The sequence below is a fragment of the Euleptes europaea genome, chromosome 9, assembly GCF_029931775.1.
Source record: "Euleptes europaea isolate rEulEur1 chromosome 9, rEulEur1.hap1, whole genome shotgun sequence".
In the NCBI taxonomy this organism is placed as follows: Eukaryota; Metazoa; Chordata; class Lepidosauria; order Squamata; family Sphaerodactylidae; genus Euleptes; species Euleptes europaea.
In genome coordinates, this window is record NC_079320.1 from 45,790,544 (window position 1) to 45,811,210 (window position 20,667).

Below are 20,667 nucleotides of genomic sequence, written 5' to 3' on the forward strand. Positions count from 1 at the left end.
AAGGTACCTTCAGTGCTGGTCATTACTTTTAAAACACTAAATAGGTTCAAACCAGGATACCTAAAGGACTACCTGATCTCTTATGTACCTGCCTGACAATTAAGGTAATGATGGAATCCCTGCCCTGTTTGCCTCAACTATGTAAGGCAAAGTGGCCACAAGAGATGAGCCTTTTCCATTGTGGCATAGGAAATCCTCCTTGCCCACGGTCATTAGCCTGGTGCCCAACTTAAACATTTGATGTAAGTGAAAAGCCCATTTCTTTACCAAGGCTTCCTTCCCTTGAATGTTAAAGCCATCCTATGCTGTGTTATGTATTATCTTTGCTGATATGGACCATTAATTTTTTAGAAAAATTACCGTCGGTCTCTTTTTTAGTATTTTAATGCAGTTGTGATTTTTATTGATGTTCAAGGGGGAGATGGCAGTGGAAGAAAAAGGTTTTCTGCCCTCCCCATTGCTGCTCTTTCTCCTTGTCCTCCCCCTTACCAAACCTCTTGCTGCACCACCAAGATCAAGGGGTAGTTGAATCTGAAGTTCTTTTCTCTCCAAGCCAGTGCCATCAGGTGACTTGCAGTAGCAGCTTGGAGTTCAGGGCATGTTTTCCGTTTGGTGTCCTATGCTTTCTGTCCTGAGCCTGTGACCACTGAGAAAACACCACTGGGGGGAGTGGGAAGGAAGCAGCAGTGCGAGGGTGGGGGTTGAACAAGATAGGAAGCGAAGGTGGTCGGGGAGATGGGATGACCTCTCCCTTGCAAATTCTCATGGGTCCCCCTCTTATTTTATATGATTGTGAACTTTTGCTCATTACCTAGTTTTTTTAAATACAATTTTTTCTGTATATGTAAAAATATTCCTGTTGATAGTAAACTAAAATGTTGAATTTGGGACATGTCCTCATACTGTTGGATGGTCAGTTCAGGTGAAGTGATCTTTCAATGTAATGTTCATCCGCATCTTGGTAAACTTACATTTTAATGCACTTCCAGAGTTCTGCTCAGTTGCTTGACAGAAATCTGGTTCTTGTTCTTTAGAAGTAACCAAAGTCATTGTCTCCATGTTAGAAGCATTTTGGTGCTGAAATTTGGGAGCTAGTGTTTAGATTTAAAAAATGTTCAGAACAGTTAGAGATCTTTCCTTAACATCACACATGAAATCCAGTCTCTTGTAATAAGGATTCATAGTTACTTCTGGTTGTCCAAGGATTCATAAATTAGTTCAACACAGTAGGTTTTCAGATTTTAATCCTTTTTTCTTTGAGAGCCTAGCTTGCATTTTAAATTCCAAGGTGCAGATGCTGTGTTCAGCAGAAATTTCAAGGATTAAGATTTTCACCGTAGTTAAGGTTTGGGTAACATTTATGTCATTCAAGAAACTGTACGAATAAATGAAGAAAATTTATCTTTTAAGGCTTTTGCTTTAAGGCCTTTTGCTTAAGTATAGTGTTAGATCTGTTTTTGAAGTTATGGCCGCAGGTTCCCCAGAGGAAGTGATATATGTTCTTAAAGTGGGGTTGGTTGAAGCAAATAGTGTTTTTTGTTGTTTTTTAACCACTTAGTTCATTTTAGATTTTGGTTCTTGTGTCTACTATTGTAAGAACTTTAAATTAGAGGTTCTATCATCATTCATACACATATACATAATTAATACATGAGTTCTTGTAAATGGGGAATGGTATGACTATGGAATTTGAATAGAACATAGGGAAATATTGGGCTGGATCCAGCCAGCTTTTGTGCTGGTGAAAAAAGAAGGTAGTGTGCTCTCTGACCATCTAAAATGGCTATGCTAAGAATCATGGGACCTGCATGTACAAAAACCGTGTGAAATAGAGGCTGTAGTGTGGAGGAAAACTGGGAGAGAGTAATTGAAAAGCTGGCTGGATCCATCCCAGTGTATTCTTAGGTTCCAGAACCTGTGTTGATATTACAGTGTTGAAGAACAGGAAGCCAGATGTCACACGATGAATTGTATCAAATATGCTATATTGTAGAAACTTACCAGCTAATAATAATTGCTTTCTTTTGCAGTTTCTCTGCAAAAATGCCTAATGGGAGGATCCTCCATTTTCACCCTTCTCTTCTCCATTTTGGAATGCAGTGAGTATCTTTATACTTCCATAATACAGGGAAGATTTTCACCACATCTTGGAAGATTTTCTCTCGAAGCAATCTTTTATCCCCCAGTTTCATCTTGTTGTGATCATTGTGAACACTGTCTCCCCTTCTCTGTTGCTTAGCAACTTAGGAATTAATGCCGGTTGTCCATATTAGCAGACTGATTTTCCTAACTGCATAGATGTATTAATAGCATGAGCAACAGTGTGAATTTTATAGAAGAAAGTTTATGTGTTGGTCCTTGGGTTGGTCCTATGAGAACAAGCCTAGAAGAAGTCTTGAGTTTGCATTTCCTGCCCCCTCTTGCTAGCTGGTTGCTTTCTGGTTTTTCAACAAACCAGTTCACTTTTACATGATATGTGCTTGTCCTACAAATCCAGGCCAGACTGTGGACTGTAATCCCAGTTTTCAGAGCAAGTGCTAGCCATAGTTTACTGGCTCAGATGTAATGGCAAACTATGGTTTTCTGAAAGCCAGGAAGTAATGAACTAGCATGCAGTATGTGTCATGAAATTGGGGGCAGAGGAGCCCATGAGTCCAAGATTCTCTCAGGCTCATTTACGAAGCGCTACACCATGGTTTGCATTATGTCTAAATCAAGCTTTACAGTTTACCTGCCTTAGTCTTTAAATTGGTTTCTGTCATCCATAATTCTGATCTCAGTAAGTTAACTGGTCTTGGGGGTGATACAGGGCTGCCAGACACAACCTGGCAACCAGTGGGGGGACTTATCAGCGGTGGGGGCTCAGTGCGCCAGTGTGGTATAGCCTAGCAACTGGTATATTGTAGTGGTGAGGGTGTTGGACTAGGATCAGGGACACCCAGGTTCAAATGTGCCTTCTGCCAGGGAAGCTTGTTGGGTGGACCTTGGGCCAGTCACACTTTCTCAGTCTAACCTACCTCACAGGGTTGTTGCAAGGATAAAATGGAGGACAGGAGAATGGTGTCAGCTGCTTTAGGTCCTCATTGGGGAGAAAGGCAGGGTATAAATGAAGCAAATAAGTAAAGTAAGATTGTTTAAGAAAGCATTTTCATAATTTCTGAATCAAATTATAGCCTTGCTCACAGGGAAAATGCCTTTTTTCTTTACATTCTAAATTCCTAACTTGCTTCAAATGATTTTTATTTAAAATAGAACTAAATGGGTAATGGATAATAGAATTTTGTCCTGAATATTGACAAATATTGTGTATGGAGTGAAAAGTACCAATCGGTATTTTTTTTCCATTGTCAGTAATACTTTTTCCACTTTCTTGTTTTTCCCTAGGTTACTGGGACTACCTAAAGCTAAAATTCTGGCTGCTTACAACCCCAGTAAGGATAGCGAAGTGATAGTGAATTCAGTGTTTACAACTTCTCGGCATTTTCATGTGTCTCCTGTTTATGGCAGGGTGAGTGCTGCTATACTTGTGGAAAATGTGCTGTGGCAGAGTGCCCAAATTTCATGCTTTCTTTGGCATTAATTCTGTGGTCTCTCTTCCCTAATTTCCCAATCATTAGCTTGTTCTCTATCGACAAGTGTATTTCTACCAGGGCTGCGCCCAGTGTTCCCACATGAACATTTTTGGTATGAACAAAGGAGCTTTTTGGATCAAGCCTGCAAAGGGGCTCTTGGGGAAGTTCTGCCCTCAACTAAATGTGTTTGTATTGGGATGGGGGTGGTGGTGTTGGCAAGACATCTTTCTACAGGGGGCCACCACAAAACAAATTGCCAAAAAAAGATGTATGTAGTGTGATAAAATGCATGTGAAACAAACCCCCCATTTTAGCCCAACCATAATATCTACCAAATTGAAATTAAAGTAGATGACAAATGTGGACTGAAACAAAGAATGCTTAGTTGCCTGTAGTTCTGAAAGGAAGACTGTATTTTTATATCAGTTTTCCTTTTGTTCCACTGCAATACTAAAAATATAATACATTTTGTATATATTGTAGCAGTTAAAATCAAGTATATTTGTCTTGAATTACTATTTTGTGGGCACGGGATCATATGTTTCTTATTGCTGGCCTCTTGTTACAAGGACATTTTGGAACCATAGTCAAGTTTAAAACTTTTTTGTACAATACGGCTTTGATGCATACCACATTTCTCCCCTTTTTTGCAAATACTAGCCTATTTTTTTCTAGAAGCATCTGGCTTGGATGAAAGGACTACCCTTCCAAAGGTTTTAGACAAAGACTTATTAGAACATCAACACCAAATGATGGGGAATTTGCTTCGAAACCTGTAATGTGGAATGGGTGTTCTTTTTTTAATCACACTATAATGATATATGGCGTAGTTTAAAACCCTTTTAAATTAAAGGAACATTAAACGACTTATTCCACGTAACTTTGTTAGAAATGTTTTTTATAACTAGATGCAAACTTCACAACCCGAATGGCCTCACTTGGGATACTGTATAAAATGAGATGGTGCACAGAATTGCCAACTCAAGTCACCTTGCTTAGGATGGCATTCTAAGAAGCCCATCCAAAACCCCATATGTTAAATAATTTTCCCGTGGTTCTTGGCACACTAGCCCTAATACTGATTTTTTTTCAGCAAAGAAAATAAGGAATCTTGATTGTCACCGATTGTAAGAATTGCTTCCAGGTGCTTTCCCATTGTCTCACTGTTCTTTCTTTTTACTGCCACACAGAGAGAATTCAGTAAGCTCCAGATTTACTGGCTTGCATTGCCACTGTCTCTGCCTTTGCTCTGTGAGGGAGAAAGAGCAGTCCCTATCGACTGTGCGCCATATAAATTTAGCACAATGCTAGGGATCACTGCCCATCCTACCTCTGTCCTTGCCGTCCATCTCATTTGGGGTAAGACACAGGAGAGTTCATAAATGGGGTAGGCACAGGCTAGTGGGAAAGAGATCGGGAGGCGACATATTTTTTTTAAACAATTATTTGCAAGGCTGTCATAAAAGCAATGCAACTACATATATTGAACATCAGACACCTTTATTTTATCTGTAGGTGATTCCAGCAATGGGGAAAATTTATTTCAGAGTACTGTTTCTTCCAATTGAAGAAGGCAGTTTTGAAAGTTCATTATTTATAAATACCTCATCTCATGGAGTATTTTCATATCAGGTAATTTTTTGTTTTATTCACTGGCTTCAGACCTAGAAGATATTTGTTCTCAAATGATGTAACAGTGGGCAAAACAGGAAACTGCCAGTAGTTCGTGGTTACGATTAAATCGGACTTGCAAAGTGTATGACAATCCCCATGGGACTGAAGCTCCCCTTCCTCCCAGGACAACGGTGTTTGTGTCTCTGGTCTTTACTGCCATTAGGACTGTGAAAGTAATCTTCATTGCATGGCAGCTGACACTGTGATGCCTCTGATGTGGCTGTTGAGGCAGGACTGGAGATGGGAAGGCCTGTAAAAAACCCGAAAAATTGGGGGAGAAACCTGTTTTCCCCCAATTTTTTCCCGGTTTTTTTCCAGGCCTTCCCATCTCTAGGCAGGACATTGATTTATGGAAATCCTTTCTGCTTCTTTCAGCCCTGAAGCATAGAGGTGATTCCAAGAGCGTGTGTGAGAGAAAGCTCATTCATAGATTACAGTGGTGTTGTGGTGACCAAGGCATAGCTGCAGTTCTGGCCCCTGTACAAGAAGGCCTGGATTGTATCTATTTTCATAGTGGTATGAGACTGCTTGTAAACTTTGTGATGCTATGTATCACTCGAGGCAGGGGTGGCGGCACTTTGAAAAGCAGTCATTTGAATGGAAATTGTACAAAGGGGAAGTTTTGAGTGGATTGTGTCCTAGACACTATCTCTTGGCCCATTTAAGTGTTATATAGCTATTTCTCATGGCTGATTTAAGTTAATAAGTAAAAGTGCTTTAAGTGCTTCAGGTAGTCAAGAGTGTTATAAAACTGTAGCTGACGTAGAGTTGCTCCAGTGGGCTTGCATGGAGAGCCATGTGTAGAGATACCTGAAAGTCTAAAACATAATTAGGATTTCCCGCTCTGAAGTAGAAGGGCATCTTGATCTTTGGGTGTTTCTTGCCCATTGCTAGGGATAGGCAGGACTAAACTAACAACTTCCTGTCTCCTGGCGAGGAACACCTCCCCTCCCAGTTCTTCTCCTGCCTTCGCTGGGGTGAGAGCGTTGCAGCCATAGCAGCTTCCTAGGTCTAGTGAAATTAGGTTAGAATAGATTTTTTTCTTTACCTTGCCGTATCCAATTGTTTTCCCTCCCTACCCTCCCCCTCGTTAAAAAACGTTTGTTTTTTAAATTTAAGCTCCCGGCTCTGCCGACCATCGGCTGAGCCGTGGGAGAAACAGCTAGCCGCGGGAAAGACACGGCAAACAAAATGGCTGCTGGAGAAGCTGCATCGGAGGACATCGAGCTCCTTTCTGATGCAGATCAAGAATTGGCCTTAAAATTGGCTCCCGCCGTTAGCCGCCCTGGCGGACTATCGGAGAGGGAGACCGGAAAGTCGCCGCCGTCTACTTTGGCTGGAAAATCGCTGAAAAAAAACAAGTCTAATGGTGGGGGGAAAGGCAAGCGCCAGCTTAAACAGAGTTCCGCTTCGACCTCTAAGGTCCCCGCTGGATCCTCTGCTGCACCTTTGGATGTGGAGCCCAGGATACCTACAGAGGGTAAAGTAACCCACCCTTCTGAGGAAGGGGGATCCCCCAAGAACCCCACATTTGAACAGGTACATAATATGATAGAGGGCTCCATGGAAAAACATTTTCAGAGGCTCCAATCTCTTATCCTACCCTTCCAGCAGGGTTACCCTCCTCAAAGACTCCCTCAGCCACTTCCTCAAGGGTTTTCATATAGTTGGACATCTTCCCCTGGGTCCTCAGTCATATCTGAACCCATGCAGGAGGAGCCTGGCTTCAGCCAAAGCGCCCCCTCTAGGCAGCTATGAAAGCAGTGCCAATTATCCAAGAGCAGAGAAATGAAACCTACCCTGTGGATAGGGATTCTGGGGCTGACGATAAGGAGTAAGGAGCGTTCGTTTCAGACGAAGAACTCCCCATTGTTCAAGAACCGCAGCCTCGGCTGTTCTGTTCTGATAATTTCCAGCCACTTTTGGCCAAGGCACCTTTTGCTTAAAACCTATCTGATGAAGCTGAAGCACCTGAGGAATCTAAGCCTAAATCCAGACATAAAGGTTCCAAGGAATATTTCCCACACTGTAAGGCCCAGACTATTAAGGTCCCCTTACCAGAATACTTTGAGAAAGTTATTAGAGCTGAATGGGACAAACCCCTACATAATAAACAGTTCTCTGTCAATGCAAAGAAACTATATGATATGGCCTCATATGCAATGGATATGTTGGAATTGCCTGTGGTAGATGCTCCTATCTCTGCCCTTCAATCCTCTGACTTCCTGGCAGAGGATGGAGTGAGCTTTATTAAAGATCAGCTCGATAGGAAAATGGAATTTCTTTCCAGAAAGGTGCATGAGGCAGCTGCACTGTCTATTCAGGCCAATACCACAATAGCACTGATGGCTAGGGCTTCAAATGCCTGGATAGGCTCACTCAGTTTCTACCCACCGCAGTTAAAAAAATAGCTGAGGGCCTGTCTTGGGTGCTAAAGGCGTCTTCCTTTATGGCAGATACCTCCTTGGACTCAGTGATCTTTGCTGCTAGAGCGGTCGCCTCCAATACGGCCATTCGCAGGGCCCTATGGCCATGGTCGGCTGAGTCCAGGTCCAAGACCATGTTAGTGGGTCACCCATACAAGGGTGGAAAGTTATTTGGAGAGAGAGTAGATAAGATGCTCTCCGAAATTAAGGATAAAAATAAGGCGATTCTTAAATCCCATAAAAAGGAACCCCATCCTGGCCAATACTCCCAGTCCTTTCAATCCTACCATACCTTATCCAGGTTCAGACAGAATCCGAGACGCCCACACTGGGCTCCTCAGAGAGGGTCCTTTCGACGTTTCAACAGATTCAACCCCCCCTCACAACCACAGTCCTTTAGGGCGGACAAACCTGACAAATTCTTCAAGGGAAATAAGCAGTGACGCCAGGGATCCAATGGTAGAGGGAAGGTTACAACTTTTCCTTCCACAGTGGCGCCACTCCCAGACGGATGCCTGGGTACTACAACTAATTCAGCAGGGATATCTAATAGAATTTCATCACAAGCCTCCAGATCGCTTTGTCACATCGCCATGCTACCGCAGTGCTGTAAAACATCAGAGAACGATGGAAGCCATTTCTCACTTGATCCGGATCGGGGCCATAGAGGAAGTACCTATTCAGGAACATCTCCAGGGAGTTTACTCCATATTTTTCAAAGTCCCCAAAAAGAATGGGGACTGGAGGGCTATCCTGGATCTCAGATTTCTCAATTGATTCATCCAGGCCAAACATTTTCTCATGGAGACACTGCGAACCATCATAGAGGCACTGCGTCCAAACACCTTCATGACATCCATAGATCTCACAGAGGTTTATATGCATATCCCATCCATCAGTCCCACTGGCGCTTTCTGAGATTCAACTATATGAACCTTCATTTACAGTTCGGGGCACTAGCATTCGGGTTGACATCTGTCCCCCGAGTTTTTTCCAAAGTGATGGAGGCTATTGTGGCGATGTTAAGGAAGGAAGGAATTCAAGTACATCTCTACCTAGACGACCTACTCATATGTGTCCCCTCATACAACCTGGCACTTCAGCACACCACTTGAGCCATCACTGCACTCGAAATGCACGGCTATCTTATAAACAAAGCCAAAAGCTTGCTAAGCCTGTCACAGAGGATCCTACGTCTGGGAGTGGTCATAGATTCCACCACCAGTTCAGTATTCCTCCCAACAGACAAGGCCCACAAAATTGCGGCGGTGGCCAAGTCCACAGTAAAGTCGTCACAACATCGACTGATGGCTCTGACAAGGCTCCTAGGACTCATGGTATCATGTCTAGGCCTGATTCCTTGGGCTCGCTTCCACTCCTGACCACTTCAGGCAGCGCTGCGTCCATTCCAGCTGTTCATCACACGCAAGATAGACAAGACCCTCTCCCTCAGTCCGGTGGCCAGGACAAGCCTCTTATGGTGGACCAATGTTGACAATCTAATGGTCGGACAACTGTATCTACACGAACAGCCAGTCCAGGTGTTTACAGACACCAGCCTCAAGGGATGGGGAGCCACAGTGGCAGACTCCTTTGCTCAGGGCGTATGGAGCCAGTCAGAAACATCTCTCCACATCAATCTCCTCAAACTCAGGGCAGTACGCCTAGCCCTCATCAAATTCCACGACCTTGTCAGAAACAAACGTCATAATCAGGACAAACAATGTGGCGACCAAGGCCCACATCAACAAGCAGGGTGGGTCTCGCTCCTCTCGCCTGCACCAGGAGGCATCGGCCATCATGTTCTGGGCAGAAAAACACCTTTTGTCTCTCAGGGCAGAACATGTACAACACTCAGGAAGATTGGTTAAGCCATCAGACCCTCCAGGAAGGGGAATGGATGATGAATACTCAAGTCTTTCAAGCCATCACCAGCTGGTTTGGAACGCCCACGGTGGATCTGTTCGCCTCAGTCCAGAATCGTCAGGTGGAAAGGTTCTTCTCCCGGTTCTACCATCCGGAAGCAGAGCAAGTGGATGCTCTTCTGACTCAGTGGCCTCCTGGTCTCCTATACGCCTTTCCACCACTGCCTATCCTTCCGAAAGTCATCAGGGAGATAAGGGCAGAGAGAGCGGAAGTCATCCTGATCGCTTCCAATTGGCCATGCCGGCCGTGGTCTCCGGCACTCATGGAGCTCTCCACCAGGGCACCTTGGCAGATTCCGACATCCTCGGATCTCCTTCAACAGGGAACAATGATTCATCCAGATCCTGGATGGTTTCAATTGACCGCTTGGAGGTTGAAAGGGCAAGGCTCTTAGCCCTTGGGCTTTCCATGGAGGTGATGGGGACCATCCTTAAAGCCAGACGTCCTTTTACTACAAGGATATCTCAATACACCTGGAAAGCCTGTCACCGGAGGTCGATCATCTTTATCTCTCCTAAGCTACCTCAGTTACTGGACTTTTTACAGAACGGTGCGCAGCAGGGCCTTAGAGCGGCAACCTTACAAAAGCAAGTGTCTGCTATTGCCTCAGTCTGTCCGGATATTGATGGGATTCCTCTGTCATCGCACCCTCAGGTTAAGGCTTTTATTAAAGGAGTAGCTCAATCTACCCCTCCGGTGATTCACCGCTTCCCTACCTAGAGACTGAACACTGTACTTTCTGCTCTAACCAAAAGTCCCTTCGAACCTATGAGAGAAGTTCCCTTACGATTAGTAAGGATGAAGACCTTATTTTTAGTTGCCATAATCTCTGCCAGGAGGGTTTCAGAATTGGGTGCCCTCTCTATTCGCAAAGACTTACGTATCTTTCACAAAGATAAAGTCGTGCTACGTACTGATCTTTCGTTCACCCCCAAAGTGGGTTCCCGGTTTCATCAGTCTCAGGAACTTCACCTCCCTTCCTTTTGTCCTAATCCTTCTACTCCCAGAGAGCGGAGTTGGCACACCTTGGACCTGCGTAGAGCTATTCATATTTATATATCTAGAACTGAATCCGTTAGGAGAACGGAATTTATGTATCTCCATTTCTGCACCCAACAAGGGACTTCGCATGTCCCGACAGTCTATCAGCACATCCATTAGACAATGCATCAGAGAAGCCTACCTAGCCAGTGGTCTCCAAGTTCCGAATGGGATCACAGCCCGTTCACTGCGAAGCGCAGCTACGTCGGCCGCATTTTTCAAACAGTCTCGACTGAAGAGATCTGTAAAGCGGCTACTTGGTCCAATGTGACTACCTTCATTAGACATTATCAAATCAATACTATGGCATCCCCCGAAGCGGCATTCGGCAGACGTATTTTACAGCACGTAATGGAAGATGATGAGGACTGAGTTCCCACCGGTTATTTCATTGCTCTTGGAGATCCCAAAGATCAAGATGCCCTTCCTTCAGAGCGGGAAAGGTACATTGTTTACTCACCGAGAAGGTCCTTTCCACTCTGAAGTAGAAGGGCATCTTGTCCACCCGGAGATGGCAACATCATCTTACAAGGGTGGACTGAAGCACACCAAACTGGCCTACAGATTCGATCGGCCTAATAATACTGTAGCAATACTTATAGAATGGTTCTAATTTTATCATTCAGTTTATTGTTGTTTGTACTTCTTGTTTGTGAGTGCCTTTCCCTGTCTCTTGAGCTTGCTGTAGAATAACTGGAAGGGGAGGTGTTCCTTGCCAGGAGACAGGAAGTTGTTAGTTTAGTCCTGCCTACCCCTAGCAATGGGCGAGAAACACCCAAAGATCAAGATGCCCTTCTACTTCAGAGTGGAAAGGACCTTCTCGGTGAGTAAACAATGTACCTTTCTCCCACAGTCTTCTGACTTAGGACTAACAGTAGCTCATCAGAGGCACTGCTTCACATATTTTCTGTATTTCTCCACAATCTCACCACCACTCTTTGCTTATGTATTTTTTTTCACCTTTACTGAAATTATTTTTTGTACAAGTTATGACTATAACTCAGTCATACAAGTAATATTTGAGGGTGTTACCTGTTCCAGTGCTACTTGCCGAGGCTTCCCTCCCCATTGTCTCCCTCACCTCACCAGTGGATATCCAGAGCCCTTTCCCTGTACCTGCTGCACCCTCACCCCTTTCTGTCACCGTTAATGAATACTACCGTTTATAAAGATCTTGCCACATTAGGGGTCCATGAAGTTTTACTTAATTTTGCATTTCGAAAACTTTTCTCGTATTTTTCTTGATTGTATTGCAGCTGGCACGGTGAAGCCGTTTGATACTGACTGGCTGAGCTGGTACAATAGTATGAAACAGATGGTCTAGGAAGTAAACAGGTTGAGAAAATTGCCGGTTTGTTTCTGATTACAGCCTCACAGCAGGAAAGACAGGCAGGATAGTTCATTTGTCTTAGAAGGTAGCCCAAAGACAGCCCTAACCCTAATTTCTCTATAGAATACCCCCTGTGGAAGGACTCTTTTGTGATGGTCACCTGGGGCTGTAGCAGAGGTACTTGCCATATGGAGAAAGGTGCTCACCACTGTGAACAGGAGAAGTGGGTATATGGAACCCAGATAACCTTTATTTCATGGTGGACTGTTCTGACTTCATTCATCCTCAGTGCAAACTGATTTTTAAATAGTCTCGAGATGGCAGTTGGGAAAGGAGATGTCCTGGGAGCTAGATGGAGAACAGTTCTCTCAGGTCAATCTGGTTATTAAGTAGCCCTTCTAAATGTCTAAATCCAGAGAACTGTATATAATATACGATATAATATACATCTGTTAAAAAGCATTGTGAATACACTTTATTTTCAACCAATTTTTGTCAACAGCCTAAAATCACATTACTCATTTGTGAAAACATCTTCATGTTTTAATAAATTTATTGGTTTTAGTTCAATGCATAGAAGGCCCAATCTTCATTTCTTCTCACAGATGAGTTTTTCAGGCCTGATCTAAGTAAATGTGGATGCGAAATGGTGATTTTTCTCCCCCCGGAGCCATGTGTACAACACCTCTGTTCGACTAACACAGTAGCTTCCCCCCCTTATTATTTGAGTCCTTGGTGATAATCCAGTTTTTCTCTGGGTACATTGCTACAATGCATGTTTTGAATATGATTGACCCAAAACTGGGGCACTTTTCATAAAAGCTTTCATCCCCCTGTGAAAGCTATTGGGGGGGACGGACTGCAAATGGTATAAGTGCTTCTTCATTCAGAGTGTGAGCAGAAACCACAGCCCTCACTCTTAGTTGGCTTTGTGATGTCATCATATAGTTAAACCTGACTGATTATGTGTTGTTATGATTTTGTGATCCCTTACTGGCTGGGATTATGTCAGGAGGAAGGCCCAGAGCTTATTAAAAAAAAAAAAACCAGGGTTGAAGCAAGAGTCAACAAAGGGCTTGGAAAACACCTTGAATGTTAGTTCACCCTGAAATGTTCAAATTAGAGCAGATATAATTGTGAATATTTTGTTATATTTTCTTTGCTAGTAATTTTAGAGCATCCTTGCTTAGTGCTAAAACATGGTGTTAATCTTTCTGTTATAATTTTTTGTAACTAGTTAATGTCCTATTTTCCACTAGGTCTTTGGAATGGGCATGTCAAGGACTGTTTCAGAAGACTCTAGAAAGCAGCTATCAAATACTTATTTACTGCTTCCACATATCAACAGTATCCAGATCTCACAAACACTGGTACAGTATTTTAAAGTAAATATGAAGCAACGTTTAGGAACTGCGTGTGGTTTTTGCTCTTCAAAAATAACTGCTTCAGCTTCCTGTACTATATTAAGCAAAGTGATAGCAAAAGGTTTTAATTGAAATTGTTGTGGTTTCTAAAGATATTTTTTGGGGGGTGAAAGTAGGCAGCATTATTTACATGTTACAAAGAACTTGTATTTGACGTGTACAGCTGAAGAAGTGATCTGATCTTTGCACGTGGCTTGTCAGTCTTGTGTAAGTATATTGCATAGTTGATCAACCATTAGAACTTCACAAGTAGGCACAAGTTTCTGTTGCATTTTCCCTGGGGGTAGTTGCCCTTTGTCCCCACATTGCTTCAAAAAGTAAGTTGCTGTTGCTGTCTAGTATAGGTATTTCTTCTACTTGCTGCTGTAGATGTAGGCTTATAGCAGCTAACAGGTAAATAATGTTGCTGGTGAATTGTGAATTTTCTGTGCCCTTGGTCTTCTGCAAAGATAAACCAGCGTGGTGTAGTGTTGTAGTGGTTAAGAGCAGTGGACTGTGATCTGGAGAACCGGGTTTGATTCCCCACTTCTTCACATGAGCGGCGGACTCTAATCTGGTGAACCAGGTTGGTTTCCCCACTCCTACACATGAACCCAGCTGGGTGACCTTGAGCTAGTCACAGTTCTCTCCAAACTCTCTCTGCCCCACCTACCTCACAAGGTGTCTCTTACGGGAAGAGGAAGGGAAGGTGATTGTAAGCCGGTTTGAGTCTCCTTAAAGGCAGAGAAAATCAGCATATAAAAACCAACTCTTCTTCTTTATCCTTGAGGCAAACACTTCAGTTGTACCTAATGAGTGTGATGTAGTGGAATTTGAATTGATCTAGAATCCCTCGATCACAAGACATTGTGTGTAGCCTTAGATTTGGAATATCTGTAGTCAAAGAACTAATTCAGTGTGGCCTCTTCTGACGGGATGTTCTGCACTCCTTAGTCTCGGTGGGCTGCATAATTTTCTTGTTTTTGTGAAGATGAACCTTTCATTTTCGTAAGCTGTTTCATAGCTTGAAAAAGTGGAGTAGAAGTACTTTAAGGTAAATGTCTGCATTTAAAAGAAATGAATACAATTTGTTTGTTTGTTTATAGTTCACATAATATGTTGTTTGATTCCCCGGGTTTGATTCTCCACTCCTCCTCCACATGAGTGGTGGAGGCTAATCTGGTGAACTGGATTTGTTTCACCACTCCTACGCACAAAGCCAGCTGGGTGACCTTGGGCTAGTCACTCTCTCTCAGCCTCACCTACCTCACAGGGTGTCTGTTGTGAGGAGGGGAAGGGAAGGCGATTGTAAGCCAGTTTGATTCTCCCTTAAGTGGCAGAGAAAGTCAGCATATAAAAACCAACTCTTCTTCTTCTAATGAGATCAGTGTGTTTAAACCAGCTCTGCCCCAGTCAGGTAGAAAGTTGTGATCTGGTTTGAACAGAAATCAGAGCTGGGGGTATGCTAAAACCTTCCATGCTAGGCTATCCTTACTTCCTCATCCCTTGTGCTGTTAAATCCAGCCATTCCAACCCCACTGCTTTCTAGAACTTTTATGAAATATAAAGATTGAACATATAAGAAAAGAACATACAAAGTGCTTCCATTTTCATCTTGCAAGCATATCATCAGCTCTGTATGAGATGGAAAAAGGAAGGGGAAGTGGTCTGTTAAAGTAAATGTGGTAAGCAGACCCATTCTGAGCTTAGACATAATGATACTAAATGTGTTCATTCAGACCACAAGAACAAAAGCATTAGTTCTCAGTTCTCTACAGTTTGTGCTGAAACTTTGCTCTTCTGAACTCCTTAAGACACCGATTCATTAATGTGGCTTTTCATTGTGAGTGATTATGTGGAAATTTGCTGATGCTTGTGCATCTGTAATTGTTGTTAAAGTTATAATACATTTTGACTTGATCTATTTCTTTACCTGCAAAATGTGGTAGTGATAGGAAAAAGTTCAGACCTGCTTTTGAAAAATTCTTCTGAAGCGTTTAATTATGTTTTATGTGCTGCAGCTCCCCCTTGCGGGGTTCTGCAGGGATTCTTGAACAAGAACTGCAAGAAATTGAACAATGAACTATTCTGTTTTATGCAGGCATTTGTGGTGCTTTGCTAAATATTGGCAGTGTGCCTCTAAGAACTGGTTTTAACTCTTTTCTGATAATACTTTGTAAGCATCTCTGAGTGCCTTTCCTTGGACCGCATTCAATTAAAAATAATTTTGATAAGGAAGGAATTGCTCGATTTGTGCTATATGGTTTTTTTTGGTAAAACATTTGGACATCTTAGAAACATAACTGGGATGTTGGTTCTTGTGGGTTATCCGGGCTGTGTAACCGTGGTCTTGGTATTTTCTTTCCTGATGTTTCGCCAGCAGCTGTGGCAGGTATGTTAACATACCACACCCTCATTAGCACATTATCTTGATACTTACAGGACAATGATTAGCACATTACCTTTGGTACTTTTTGCAGGACAATGATTCAGCTCAACCCAACCCCTTTCTGTCTATATATTACTCTTCCTATACACTTGACACTGAGAGACACTGTCCTTCACTGTTACTCCTCTGAAGATGTCTGCCACAGCTGCTGGCGAAACGTCAGGAAAGAAAATACCAAGACCACGGTTACACAGCCCGGATAACCCACAAGAACCAATGAACTCTGACCGTGAAAGCCTTCGACAATATAACTGGGATGAATAGGAAGCTGTGCTGCCCCTGAAGGGGAAAACCAGCCACTCACATGAGCTTATGGGAATGCTGCTTCAGCATCCAGTCACCTTTCAGAGGGGAGGCAGAATGTTGGAGGGAAGCACAGCAGGATATATTTCAGGTCTGACTCAGGAAGTGTGCAGTCATGGTTTTGGGTCTGCCTCATCAAAACAACAGACAGAGGGGTAGCTCTGCCTGGTAATGTGGCAGTTGTTTAACTGTGCCTATGGGAGCGAATACAGTATGCGATTGTTAGGCCTGAATCTGGTAATGAGCAGATCTTGTACCATTTAGTCTGACTTGGGGAAAGGGCAGGCTGGTGTGGGTGAAATCCTGTGTGTGAGAGGATCCAATCTAGTAGCTAGACAGTGAAAGCCTATTTGTATGTGTAAGCAATAAAAGATCATTCAAATCATTCTCTGAAGCCATAACTGGTTTAAGCTTATGTGCCTCAGCCAGGTTTCTCTTTTGGCTATAGGGTTACCAGGTCCCCCCTCTCCTCCGGCGGGAGGTTTTTGAGGAGGAGCTGGAGCAGGGATCCCGTGCACATGGCCATGCCGACGCAATCATGTCACTTCTGGTTTACACCGGGTGTAAATTGGAAATGACGTAATCATGTCAGTTTGGCCGCATGCACGATCCCCACTCCTGAGTCGGCCTGGTAACCCTATTTGGCTATTCGGACACCTGCGCTGCTGAACTGTTCTTTGAAACCAACCTGTAAATAAATAAATCTTCTTTTGTTATTTATGTACGACTCTTGCCTCAGTGATAGTCGTGTTCAGCTTGCTTACCACAAAGATTAACTTACGGCAGCGAGCTGAAAGCATTTTCACTTGTTACCTTAAGAACAATTGGTAACTGAGGGGAAGGTTTACAGTTTAAAATAAACCTGGTTCCCCCAAATCATAAGAGGCTGTGTGAATCCCCTCAGTAGCCAGTAAAGGCCTGTCATAACAACTGACAACTTGCAACATGGCAAAGAGGTTTCATAAAGTCAAAAACTATGCAAATTCTAGGGTTTCTGTTGTTAAGTTTAAAAAAATGAGTAAGTTGGCAAATTTTGGTGTGGGTGAGAGATGTGGAATATTTTCCAACATGAAAGTATATACTGGAAGGTAATTTTACATTAAGATGTTTCCTTGAGGACCTCGGGGTAGAACCAAGCCTACCTGTTCCCTGTTTGCTTAGGGAAGCATATGATTTTACTCAGGAGAAGATGTATTTTCATTGGCCTTGTGTTCCTTGAGAATATGCCTTCCTGGTACCGGATGTGATATTATCTATTTTCCCCAAATGCAGGTTACTGAAAACTTTCTGGTTGTGTCTTTAATTTTTTCTAGGCAGAAACTAAGAATGTCAGTCATTTAAAAGTTCATCTTGAATGCAGTTTGCATAACAAGTTGAAACAGCATTTTAAGGTATGATGTATGCTTTTTTCTTTCAGTCTGCTATTAGAGAGAGTCCTCCCCAACGTCTGAAGCTCCATCTGCATACACACACACATGAGGGCCTATCTAGACATGCTGGGTGTTTGACCCTGGGATGTTTGACCCAGGGATGCAGTATCATTTTTAAAAAGCGAGTTCCCAGCCAGGATCTCCTTAGCCATGAGGTCCAATTCTGGTTAGTTCCACCATGGCATTGGGGGAGGAGAGGATCCTGCCTCCTCTCTATATTGTTTGTCCAACCCAAAATAGTACAGATGTGGGTGGGCCAATAATGCCTCTTGCTGCCATTTCAGGGAGAAAAAACTCTGCACACGGGGTTGTATCCACTCCTCCCCCTGAACTGAGGTGGTCCTGACCAGAATTGGGCCCTGTAACAAAGTTTAAAGGAGTTCCTGGCTGGGAACTCACTTTTTAAAAAGACACTGCATTTCCATGGCAAACCTGAGGACTCCCATCTCATCTAGATGGGCCCTAAATTGTTCTCTAATGTGGTCAAGGTATCTTAGATTGTTCTGGCTCTTTAGAACTAGTTTGGGATGTCATGGCTTCTATGAGTCTGTCCTAAATACATGTTTACCTACCATATGCTGTAGAAAACACTTTAAGCTTAGTATTTGTGTGTGTGTGTGTGTAAAGAGCCGTCAAGTCGCAGCCGACTTATGGTGACCCCTTTTTGGGGTTTTCAAGGCAAGAGACTAACAGAGGTGGTTTGCCAGTGCCTTCCTCTGTATAGCAACCCTGGACTTCCTTGGTGGTCTCCCATCCCAATACTAACCAGGGCTGACCCTGCTTAGCTTCTGAGATCTGACGAGATCAGGCTAGCCTGGGCCATCCAGGTCAGGGCAAGCTTAGTATTTACCACTAGGAAATACTTGCTGCAGTTATATGGGATGTTGAAATGACTCCTTTGTCATTGCTGCATTGTTACTTCCTTAATGTCTCTACTGTCCTGTAGTTCTGCTAGGGTGTTCTGGCATCATTAAGGCTTTATGCCATTCACTGTGAACTGAATTGCCAGGTGTCCTTAGGCCTGATTCAGATTGGACCATGGCACCCATGGAGAAGAGGCTTTTAAGTTTCCCCCCACATGCCATTTCCACAACCTAAAATGGCCCCAGTGAACTACTATTGTGGCAACTTACAGTCTGGTTGGGAAAATGGCACCAGAGAGAGGTTTAATCCCATTCTCCCTGAGAACTGCGGCCCTGAACAGAATCGGGTCAGTATGCACCTGGGAATTAAGTTCCCAATAGGGAACCCAGAACACCCCAGTCAGAAGCCCATGTAGAATCCGTAATGTATGAATTATCCCTTAATGTATCCCAAATAAATGGTGGCTTCTTTCAGAACCTAGAGTTTAAATATGCTTTGATAGACTCTAGTGACCTAAGACCTTGGTTCATCCAACTATAATTTGTATTTCAGTAAAGTAGGTTAATAAGAAACAGTTCTTATCTATGAATGATCAGGTTCTTCCACCTTGCCCACTTTCTCTTGACCCTTGACTGCTGTGCCCTTTCACATTCATGCTTTCCACAGCCTACTTCAAGAATGGATATCATTTTCCCAGTTTTGGGTTTCTCATAATTTCATAATTTCTTCTTTGCTTCCTGATGGAAATCCACATTTTGGAAGTTCCTGTCATCTCATAGATCACCCTGACGCAGAGAGTTGGTAAAGGTCTTTTGTCAGCAGTTTTCACATCTAACTGCTTCAAATCATGAAATGAGAAATAGACATCCCTTTTACTGGATTGTCTTTTGTGGGGTTAAAAACCAGGTTTTTGTTTTATCCACTGTTGGTTCAGTTTAAGGAAAGTGATGGATTTTAATTTTTTAATGGTGCAAATCATAGCAATTTGTCTAGGCTCCTTTGTGTCTCATTGTTAGTATTGGCATAGTTTTGAATTAAGTATTCTGAATATTGTACTATGGTTAATTGCTATACTGTGCAATCCTGAATGGTGGGCCAGAGCTGCGTAGGAGTCGGCGTGATCCCTGTGGCTGCATCCATGCCACTTGTGCCATGCACAGTGGCATGGATGCCGGCACAGTGGCTCAGGCCTCAGGCACCGGCCCTGCTGCGTTCCCAAGAGCAAGTGCCTGTGCCAGCATAGGAGGAGGTGTTCCCACGGGCGGATCTGCTTTTAGGCAGCTTCCAAACCTCTTTCAGCCCGGGAAACTCCCCTTTGCGCTGCAGCAGAGCCACACCAACAAAATAGCTGACGTAGCCCCGTGAAACTCAATGGGTTTTTATTTTTAGATGCTTTTAAAACATTTTTTCAGCCAGGGAGTCTTTCAGGAGGCAGCATGGCTGCGTCGTTCCCGGCCATGACCTAACTACCCTCCACTTCAGGAATGATCTGTTAATGTTTAAAATGTTTTAATGTTCGCTGCCTTGAAGATCCTGAATAGGGTGGAAAGGCAGCATAGAAATGTTTAAAATAAATACATAAAAATTGTGGAATTTTATTGCAGAGTTGCTGCTTTCTACCCGATGGTCTGATGCTGCTAGAAATAAGCTTAATGGTCCGAGTGGAAAACATGCAGCATGAATTTGTGGACCTTAGACAATACATACTGGAAAACCTTTTTGTGGTTTATGTAGCAATGAACGAAACACAAACCTCAGGTAGGTCTCAAGATCTGCATGTGTCCTTTGCAGTTTGTCTGGATAACTTTTTATGTTAGTGCACAAAATAGATACTGGAACGTTGACTTGGGGTTTTGTGTGTGCTCTTTTTGGACAGATGATTACCCAGTAATCCTGTATATATTGCATTCAGGCAGCAACCTTTTGTATGTGCAGGTAATTATGTTTTTCCTATTTACATGTTTAAGATATGTTTTATTTGATAAGAGTGTTCCTTAACTATGCAGCCTGCCAGTAATTGATACAGTAATTTGGATTTCTTGAGGTGAAAGCAGCTGATTCTTTCCTTTTCATCCAATAAAAGCTCTGTGCGACATAAATCTTGAGCAGTGAATAGTTATTACTAATCAGTTGTTACCCAATAGAGAAAAGGGTCAGAAACTATTTAGAGAAGAATGTTTTAAAAATCCGACTTGCTGATACTGTAATGATAGTACTTTGCTTTAAATGTAAGTACACTTGGGGAATAA

The 20,667-nt window shown here is 43.1% G+C and overlaps 1 protein-coding gene across 1 annotated transcript in view; it reads left to right on the forward strand.

Moving 5' to 3' along the window:
• The window catches only part of TMEM131L (transmembrane 131 like), a 103,154-nt gene that overhangs the window by 40,825 nt on the left and 41,662 nt on the right, over nucleotides 1-20,667 (forward strand). The window contains exons 4-10 of the mRNA XM_056855715.1: nucleotides 2,031-2,099; nucleotides 3,385-3,508; nucleotides 5,088-5,204; nucleotides 13,229-13,339; nucleotides 17,438-17,515; nucleotides 20,023-20,176; nucleotides 20,295-20,353. Coding sequence (XP_056711693.1) covers nucleotides 2,031-2,099; nucleotides 3,385-3,508; nucleotides 5,088-5,204; nucleotides 13,229-13,339; nucleotides 17,438-17,515; nucleotides 20,023-20,176; nucleotides 20,295-20,353 — 712 coding nt within the window. The remainder of the gene's footprint in view (nucleotides 1-2,030; nucleotides 2,100-3,384; nucleotides 3,509-5,087; nucleotides 5,205-13,228; nucleotides 13,340-17,437; nucleotides 17,516-20,022; nucleotides 20,177-20,294; nucleotides 20,354-20,667) is intronic.